Consider the following 8,985-nt stretch of genomic DNA (forward strand, 5'->3'; position numbering starts at 1 on the left):
AACGCGACGCCACCACGGCCCGCCTTCCCTGCCCTCCTATTGGCTGAAACCCGGGATTCAGCCGATAACCTGTTGCCAGACCGGTGTTCTATTGGCTCGAGGTCATGTCCGTCATACGTTGTTACGTACGAAGGTATGTCGGTGATGTTTATCGGTGGGTACCTTGATTGTCCTTACAGAATTGCATAATACAGTAGCTGGTCAATAGAATAGAATAGAATAGAATAGAATAGAGTAGATTAAAGACAAATGCAGCCTAGTAGACAATAATAAAATAGAACATAGTCCTTTTTTAACGTTTCCTACTCTAGTGGTTTAACACCCCTACACCTGTGGTTTAACACCAATGTACTCATGATAGGCTATGAAAATTTTGTATATCAGTAAAAGTATATGATATATTAAAAATAAAGCTCATTTACTGTATAGGCTACAGTAAAATATAAACCACAGTACAGGCTGGTCAGTGGAGACTAAATGAAGGTAAATGAAGGCTGAATATTAAAGCGTGTTTCTTCTTAAATGTTTTGAAGCTTTTTTCATTCATTCATTCAATAATACATATGGATACAGTATGTAAAGGATACTGAAGCCTTATGCCAAATAAAGCGCAGAGCAGTATCACCTATCATAAATCATGTGTAGTAGCCTACTTTAGATGTGCTGAAGTAGTTTTTTCATGTTTGTGTCACTAGTGAAAAATTAAATAGCTAAAATAAATGACCATAAGTTTGCGTTTGCATCAACCTTTCATAGGTCATTTGGTCGCATCATGCAAATACGCAGACGTGCACCTGCAGCACCTGCATGCAAACAAAGCAAACTCTGTCTCTCAGTGGAGAAATCATTCACTGGTGTAGCTGCTTCCCGTGCAGTCTGTCAGCAGGAGTAGTAGCGTACGTCGATCCTGTGACTATTTTCCTCATTGTCGACCATAGTGTCAAGGAGCCAGAGGCGCATGCTCTGTGCGTACAGTGTGCCTCACCTGAGACCTGTTGCTCAGCTGCGGATGCTACTGTGAGAACGACTGTGGCGCGTCTAAATGATGCTTCTCTTTATCATTCATTTATGGAAATAAATGAAGCGCTACAGACCTGCCATGCTATCACCAGCCTATAACCAAGCCGGATGAAAAAACGAAAACAAAAGGGGGACACCACAAGCCAGTGTGTCTTTTGTCTCAGTTTGCTTAAACAACGAGAGAAGTTCACTCACCTGTAAGTCATTTTATGCTTTGTCTTTCATCCATTGTCTAAATTAGTAAAGTGTTTGGCAGTTGACAGTTGTAAGAATGACTGTCAGTATACTCCATAGCAATTTGCTGTATGCTGTGCGCCCTATAGAGAAACAGCATGTTGGACCCTTAAGATCCATTAAGCAATTAACCAGCTGTGACGTTCCATTTTTTTCATACAGTGGAATTAAGTTAATTAGAATATTGTAAAAAATATATATGTATAAGAAATGTGAAGCCCGAAACACTAATGTGGCAGTGTTTACCCAACTTTTAAGAGTGAAGGAAAGAGGGCGTTAATGTTAATGTTCCACAGTGTGTCTACAGGGGCTGTGTGCCTAGCGGCAGGTAAATGCAGAATGTTGCTCTGAGCTTGTAGACAAGAACGGATAATAACCCTCACTGGACCATCACCAAGGAGACAGAAACTCCAGAGGGATGACTGCAGTGTTTGCCATAAAAATTAGGTAGATCCATGCCACTGCAGTAGTCTGAATTCAGTGAGGAAGGAGGGTAATTTAAATGTTTTCTCCGTTAGCAGTTTAAAAAAAAAAAAATCTTATTTCCTTATGTCCTATTTTTTGTCCATGTGCAGGTGAGTGTCTGACTTGTACACTGCAGGCAATGGGCAGATGCTGCAAATGCAACAGGAGACTGCTGTGCATGTGCTTGCTGCCTTGCATGATGACTGGCCACCTTCTGATTTATATCCTGGTGTCCATATTCGTCACCATCTCCTACACTCCTCCAAAAATAAACGTCCACTATATTGCCCCGGGGATTGCTCCTAACTCTTCTGCTTTGGCCTCTCACCCACTTGGCCCTTTCTGGAACCTTCGTCTGGAGGACAGTGCACTGTGGAACCAGTTGCAGCATGCTTGGGATCGTCAGCACAATCCAATACTGCGAGGAAACACAACAGGGCTAATGAGGAAGCCGAGAGCTAAGCTTGAGTCAGAAGTCGAGGTTGAGTGCCTCTCTGACTGCATGTCACACAAGTGTACGCTCCCTCGTATGCAAGATTTAAACAGCCTGCCCGAAAAAATGATATCATTTATCAGGTCAATGCACTGCAGGGAGTATCCGCTCCTGATCAATCAGCCTGGTATGTGTAGGAGGCAGAACAGTAGCTTTGGTTTGGACACTCCCATGCTCCTCATGGCCGTCAAATCTCAAGTGGGAAACTTTGAAAACAGGCAGGCCATCCGTGAAACATGGGGACGCAGTGGTCTGGTGAGGGGGGAATCAATTAAGAAAGGCGGATTAGTGCACACAGTGTTTCTACTTGGGAGGCAGGACTCAAGTACAGGTCCTCATCCAGACCTCAATAACCTCCTGAATCTTGAGAACCAGAAATATGGGGATATCCTACAGTGGGATTTTAGAGACACATTCTTTAACCTAACCCTAAAGGACCTGCTGTTCTGGCATTGGCTCCAGCAGTACTGCCCCACTGCCATCTTTGTGTTCAAAGGCGATGATGATGTCTTTGTTCGAACAGATGCCCTTCTGGATTACCTGAACAAGCAGTTAGAGGAGCAGAACCTGTTGAGAGCCCGTACAAATGAAACTAGCATGAATTTGTTTGTTGGGGATGTAATCAATAACGCAATGCCAAACCGTGAACCATCCACTAAATACTACATACCAGAACGTTTCTACAAAGGTGGTTACCCACCGTACGCAGGTGGAGGAGGGGTTGTGTATTCTGGCTCACTTGCGTTACGACTGAAAGAGGTGTCTCAGAGGGTGCGCCTTTTCCCTATAGACGATGTGTATCTGGGAATGTGCCTGCACAGACTCGGGCTCGCTCCAAGCCATCACGCAGGTTTTTTAACCTTCGACCTCCCAGAGACAGACAGGGGAAATCCTTGTGCGTACAGATCCGTTCTGCTGGTTCACAGACGGAGTCCCAAAGAGATGCTGACGCTGTGGAACCAGCTCCAGAATCTCCCCGGTCGATGCTAAAGCTCATTTGCCTGCCAAATAGGGATTCATTGAGTACAGGGTGAATGCTGCCATCACACTCAAATGAAAAACATAGACACTGTGACTGCATATTCTTGTCAAGCAGGTAGTACCCTATGAGGGTCGCATGTAATGTACCTTTCCTCCAAAGAGTTACGTAATTCTGAGGAGGAGACTGATCTACCTCAAAGGGTACTTTTTTTTTTGAGGGCATTACACAATTTGTTTTTAATCAATACTGATATGTATTTGTAATATTTCAACCTAAAAGTTTTATTTTACTACCTTATAAAGAAAATGTAAATATAATACTTTAAATATTGCTTCATAATGTTTGAAGAGAATACTTTAGATATCTCTGTGATATGTTTGAAGTTCCAGCCAAGAGGAAATTTAAAAATGTCTCACATCCACTTTGTCCAACATGAAAAATGGAACAGATCCTGGTGAAATTGATCGTTTTCATGCGCAGTAAGTTTGCTAATAATATATAGCAGTGCCTGACTTTGACAGCGGTTATCTTTCAGCCAGGGAAGGTGTAATGTTTAGAAGAATTATTACCATGGCAGCTCGGCTGATGTTGTTTTCACCTTGTGAGTGTGTGTGTCGTCATGGCAAAATGTGGTCCTGGAGACACCTACTGTAGCAGGAACTACCACAGAGGCGGTTTGGAGGTGTTTATATGTCTGTGGACAGGTTCTTTCAGCACAAAAGCGTCACAACCCTACAAAATACAGTCGTTAAAATTTACAGGGAAATAGTTGACACCAAAAAGAAATGAACGCGAATTTTTTTTTCCCTGAACAGATGCTGTTTTACACTAATGGTTACTAAAAACAAAAGTCCACAAATATTGATTGATTTGAAAAAATGAATAGGACTGTCTGGTCTGGTGAGGTTATGCAGCTGATTATTTATTGAATGATCTTGTCTTCAAATTGGGGTGAGGTATTATTGGAGATGAACCAGCATGTTATTTGTTGCTGCCCTCAAGAAATGCTATTAAAATGTAAATAAATGTGGGTAAATAAATGTTTGTCTCTAAAAACATACTTTTATTGAATATCATGATTTATTTATCTTTAGCTTGAAATTAAATTATATTTTGCTTGCAACAACATATAAAAGTATGATGACCACTAAAGTAATATCTCTTTAAAAAGGCAGATGTGGAGTCAAAGCATTATGCAGCTAATAAATCACCAGCCTTGTAAGCACAGCAGAGCAATTAAATGTAAGTGAATATTTACTCAGAGCATTTATAGTCTGATATTGGAAGGGTTTATGCGGCCAGTCGTGTAGGTAGCTGCATCAATGTGCAATACATAGAGGAAGTCTACAGTTGTGTGTGAGTGTTTGATTGTTCACTTGACTCTTTACAGAAAATACGAACTGATTTGCATGTGGGTTTTTAAACAAATATGGATCATGAGAATTTTGAGCTTTGCAATCTGTTTTGGGTCCTCATTATTTCAAGTGGTTGGAAGCAAATGAGGGACATCTATAGTTGTATGAGCATAAACAATATATATTTAGTATACTTTATATAACTTTGCATATTTATTTTTACATACCAGACAAAGCATTTCGTAAATGTATTTTTCTCCTATAGCCAGAGAAGACATTCAAACAGAGGAAGTAGAAATGAGACCCCAGGAAATGAATCTCCTCCAGGAAGAATGAAAGTTGTCACAGAAAGTAAAAGAGAGGACAGAAAAGACACTGAGTGTCACTTATGTCCACAATGGACAATTCAAAAGTTTGATTCTTAAACTATAAGGGTGATATATCCTTAGAAAACACTGTGTTTCTCTTCTCTTCTCTTCTCTTCTCTTCTCTTCTCTTCTCTTCTCTTCTCTTCTCTTCTCTTCTCTTCTCTTCTCTTCATTTTATTGTATTAGTTTCATCTAGTCTGGTCTCCATCATTGATTTTGTTACTAATAGGCAGACAGTGGCTTCAGAGTAATGTGGTTGTAGAAGAAGTGAAGTCTATCTAAGGAGAACAGGAGGAGGACTACTGAGCTGCTGAGCACTAATGATGTGAAGTGGAGAGATGGAGAGAAAGTGAATTCAATTGGAATGTAGTTATAATCAAATTTACCTACAAATTACATGCCAAAGCTTCTCTAAACAGTTTTTAATACATACATTACTACCTCTACTACTATTGCAACTAGTAGTAGAGGCTACAATTAGACTTTCATTGTTTTCACTACAAGTTTAATATGCTACAATATCTAGCATGGCTTTGTACCATCTTAGGTACATTAGACAATGTGATTGTTGCATTTTGGGTGTAGTGTCACTTTAATATAATATGATGTATGAGTTTGAGTGACATCTACTGTTCAAGTCCTGCAAATGCATGAATGTTCCTGAAAACAGGAGAATGATCCAGTGACATCAGCAAACCTGAGTAACAGCTCCTCCCAGTGGAGAGCTGTGGTAACGACAGGAAAGTTCCTGAAGAGTCTGGAGCTCCTCCAGTTAGAATATAAAAGCTGGGACAGTCCCACTGCTGAGACAGAATCAACACAAGCAACACAGAAGACAACAGACACTGTAACAGTGTTTCATCCCACAACAAGAGGACTCGACTCTAAACACACTCTGAAGATGCTGTGCTCTCATGGATTCCAGTCTGCCCTCAGTCCATTCAGCTTCTACTGGCCTGTACGCAGTCTGTGGCCAGAGGTCACACCTCTGCTCTACCAGCAGGATCGACTGCAGAGAAACCTACAGGAGCTGTGCAGCAGTCTGGAGCTGATGGAAAAACTTCAACACAACATCCTGGAGGAGACGAAGCCTTTCCAAAGCAGTGTGGCCGTGCAGCCAGTCTCCTACCAGCTGGAGAAAGAGGGAGAGCACTTTAACCTGACTCTGGACACTCAAGGCTTTTCCCCAGAGGAGCTGTCTGTCAGGCAGGTGGGCAGGAAGCTGAGAGTCAGTGGGAAGACAGAGAAGAAGCAGGAGGACGGGAAGGGCTCCTACTCTTACAGACTCCAGGAGTTCAGACAGGAGTTTGATCTGCCTGAAGAACTGAACCCTGAAGCCGTCACCTGCTGCCTGGCTCCAGACGGGAAGCTCCACATCCAGGCAGCCAGAGCTCCATGTGCTGAGGAGGCTGAGAGAGAGCTGACTATCAAGAGGAGCCTGGAGGACAAAACACAGCAGAGTGTGTGTTCACACACAGAGGACAGCAGCACAGAGACACACAACAGCACACAGGACAAACCTGAACACATGGACTGATCAGTGTTGTTGTGCCAATGAGAGGTTTTTTATATGGATGAATGATGATTATATATTCCTTTGTGTGTTTGAATGTAGAACAGAACATTATTAAATAAATGTATTTCAACCTTATCATTATTTCTTTGGTATTTTTACTCAAGTTTTTTTTAAAATTTCTTTTGACACAAATATGTGCAGGTAAATACAAAACATAGGAAAGGTTTTTTATACAAACGTTAAATGATTGGATTGGATTGGATTTTTAAAAACCTGTTTCTGCATAATCAATAAATGTATTCATCCATTTCAACTATGATTTTTTTTTTTACTTTTTATAACTACTACACAGTTTTAGCACAATCAGGGTAAACAAACAACAAGTAGAACCTGAAAGTCTGGTCTTACTGCTTGCCCTCTAAATAGTAAATAGGTTTGAACTGGTGTGGAATAATCATAATGTTGTTGTACCAATACAAGTGTACATGTTTTTTATTCAAATGTTAAATGATGATAGTATGTGCTTTCATATATTCATATAACTGGATATAATAAATACATGTATTTCAAATGAAATTGTGATTTTTCTCTTACTTTTTAATTTTTTTTTAAATTCTTTTGTTTTGCACAAACACCTCATGTCCTGGTTTGTGAAAAATAAGTTTACCTCAGCTCTTCAGGGGATCATTACTCATGAGTGGTGATTTTACAAGATTCTTCTTGAATGGTCAAGAACATTCATTCCTTATAGAATGTGGTGTAAACATAACAGCTACTGATACAGACAGTCAGCAAATCTTTACTCAGGTAAAATCAGCTGTGAAAGGTAACAAAGGTGACTTTACCATCTTACTACGAGTTGATTTATCAAACATTTTTTACAATCATTTTTTTTACTAATTCTCTCTTAATCTCACATAATTGGTCTCTCTGCTTAAATTCCATTTTTTTTCTGTGAAAACATAGAAATGATGAATCAGAAGTAACCGTCATGTCACTGAGAAAAGAAAATGGTCCGACCACATTTAAACTGATTTTGAAAACTATTATCAACCGAGTAGTAGCTTAAAGACCACACAGTAATTAATCCAGTGTGTTGGAATACAAAATATGAGACTTTATCTCAAGGAAAACAGGAAATAATGAGTAACATATCCAGCAAACCGTAACATTACACCCCGAAGGTCATGAATGTGAGTAGATTGAGTCACTGACCATTCCCAAAAACCTTACTGATGATAATTCACCATTCATTCCAGTTCAAACACTCACTATTTATATGTCAAACAGTAAGAAGTTTCTTTTCCACACACTTCCACACAGGTTTTATTTTACATCTAGCTGTTTGTTTAGCCTAACAGGACATGTTTATGATTTAAAATTTTTCATAAAATTAAAGAATAAAGAAAAAGTAAAACTCTTAAATAGTTATTCTAAAAAAGTTTAAAAAAAAAGAAACATTCAAATACTGTTGGAATTTCAATACATTTATTGGTTACACTTAAAAATACACTTAACACAAAACATTTGTATGTATTGGCACAACAACACTGATCAGTCCATGTGTTCAGGTTTGTCCTGTGTGCTGTTGTGTGTCTCTGTGCTGCTGTCCTCTGTGTGTGAACACACACTCTGCTGTGTTTTGTCCTCCAGGCTCCTCTTGATAGTCAGCTCTCTCTCAGCCTCCTCAGCACATGGAGCTCTGGCTGCCTGGATGTGGAGCTTCCCGTCTGGAGCCAGGCAGCAGGTGACGGCTTCAGGGTTCAGTTCTTCAGGCAGATCAAACTCCTGTCTGAACTCCTGGAGTCTGTAAGAGTAGGAGCCCTTCCCGTCCTCCTGTTTCTTCTCTGTCTTCCCACTGACTCTCAGCTTCCTGCCCACCTGCCTGACAGACAGCTCCTCTGGGGAAAAGCCTTGAGTGTCCAGAGTCAGGTTAAAGTGCTTTCCCTCTTTCTCCAGCTGGTAGGAGACTGGCTGCACGGCCACATTGCTTTGGAAAGGCTTCGTCTCCTCCAGGATGTTGTGTTGAAGTTTTTCCATCAGCTCCAGACTGCTGCACAGCTCCTGTAGGTTTCTCTGCAGTCGATCCTGCTGGTAGAGCAGAGGTGTGACCTCTGGCCACAGACTGCGTACAGGCCAGTAGAAGCTGAATGGACTGAGGGCAGACTGGAATCCATGAGAGCACAGCATCTTCAGAGTGTGTTTAGAGTCGAGTCCTCTTGTTGTGGGATGAAACACTGTTACAGTGTCTATTGTCTTCTGTGTTGCTTGTGTTGTTTCTGTCTCAGCAGTGGGACTGTCCCAGCTTTTATATTCTAACTGGAGGAGCTCCAGAGTCTTCAGGAACTTTCCTGTCGTTACCACAGCTCTCCACTGGGAGGAGCTGTTACTCAGGACGTCACTGGATCTTTCCTGTCTCATCAGGAAGTTCAGGCTGAAATATGCATTAGTACAAATTAGTACAAACAATTTGACATGGAATATAGAATCAGGTTGTAAAATATGTACTGGGGTCTATGATTTGGTTCAGGAAAACCCCTTAAGTTTTGAAA

At 40.8% G+C, this 8,985-nt stretch overlaps 3 protein-coding genes across 3 annotated transcripts; 2 read left to right on the forward strand and 1 right to left on the reverse strand.

The window, feature by feature from the left end:
* Nucleotides 1-837: 837 nt before the first annotated feature.
* Nucleotides 838-4,216, forward strand: si:dkey-175m17.6 (N-acetyllactosaminide beta-1,3-N-acetylglucosaminyltransferase 2). The gene is made up of 2 exons (XM_056403853.1): nucleotides 838-1,217; nucleotides 1,830-4,216. Exon 2 carries the CDS (start codon nucleotides 1,859-1,861, stop codon nucleotides 3,200-3,202), a length of 1,344 nt encoding a protein of 447 aa, XP_056259828.1. The 5' UTR covers nucleotides 838-1,217; nucleotides 1,830-1,858; the 3' UTR covers nucleotides 3,203-4,216.
* A 1,530-nt stretch (nucleotides 4,217-5,746) lies between these two features.
* Nucleotides 5,747-6,935, forward strand: LOC130186673 (heat shock protein 30-like). The gene has a single exon (XM_056403922.1). The coding sequence runs from the start codon at nucleotides 5,819-5,821 to the stop codon at nucleotides 6,452-6,454; it is 636 nt and encodes a 211-aa protein (XP_056259897.1). The 5' UTR covers nucleotides 5,747-5,818; the 3' UTR covers nucleotides 6,455-6,935.
* A 976-nt stretch (nucleotides 6,936-7,911) lies between these two features.
* Nucleotides 7,912-8,685, reverse strand: LOC130186714 (heat shock protein 30-like). Its single transcript, XM_056403982.1, has one exon. It carries the CDS (start codon nucleotides 8,621-8,623, stop codon nucleotides 7,988-7,990), a length of 636 nt encoding a protein of 211 aa, XP_056259957.1. The 5' UTR covers nucleotides 8,624-8,685; the 3' UTR covers nucleotides 7,912-7,987.
* Nucleotides 8,686-8,985: the final 300 nt, after the last annotated feature.

The sequence above is a fragment of the Seriola aureovittata genome, chromosome 18 (assembly GCF_021018895.1).
Source record: "Seriola aureovittata isolate HTS-2021-v1 ecotype China chromosome 18, ASM2101889v1, whole genome shotgun sequence".
Lineage (NCBI taxonomy): Eukaryota > Metazoa > Chordata > Actinopteri > Carangiformes > Carangidae > Seriola > Seriola aureovittata.

What these genes read in the sequence shown, in the direction of transcription:
- si:dkey-175m17.6 (XM_056403853.1), top strand. Translation starts at nt 1,859, where the DNA reads ATGGGCAGATGCTGCAAATGCAACAGGAGACTGCTGTGCATGTGCTTG.
- LOC130186673 (XM_056403922.1), top strand. Translation starts at nt 5,819, where the DNA reads ATGCTGTGCTCTCATGGATTCCAGTCTGCCCTCAGTCCATTCAGCTTC.
- LOC130186714 (XM_056403982.1), bottom strand. Translation starts at nt 8,623, where the DNA reads ATGCTGTGCTCTCATGGATTCCAGTCTGCCCTCAGTCCATTCAGCTTC.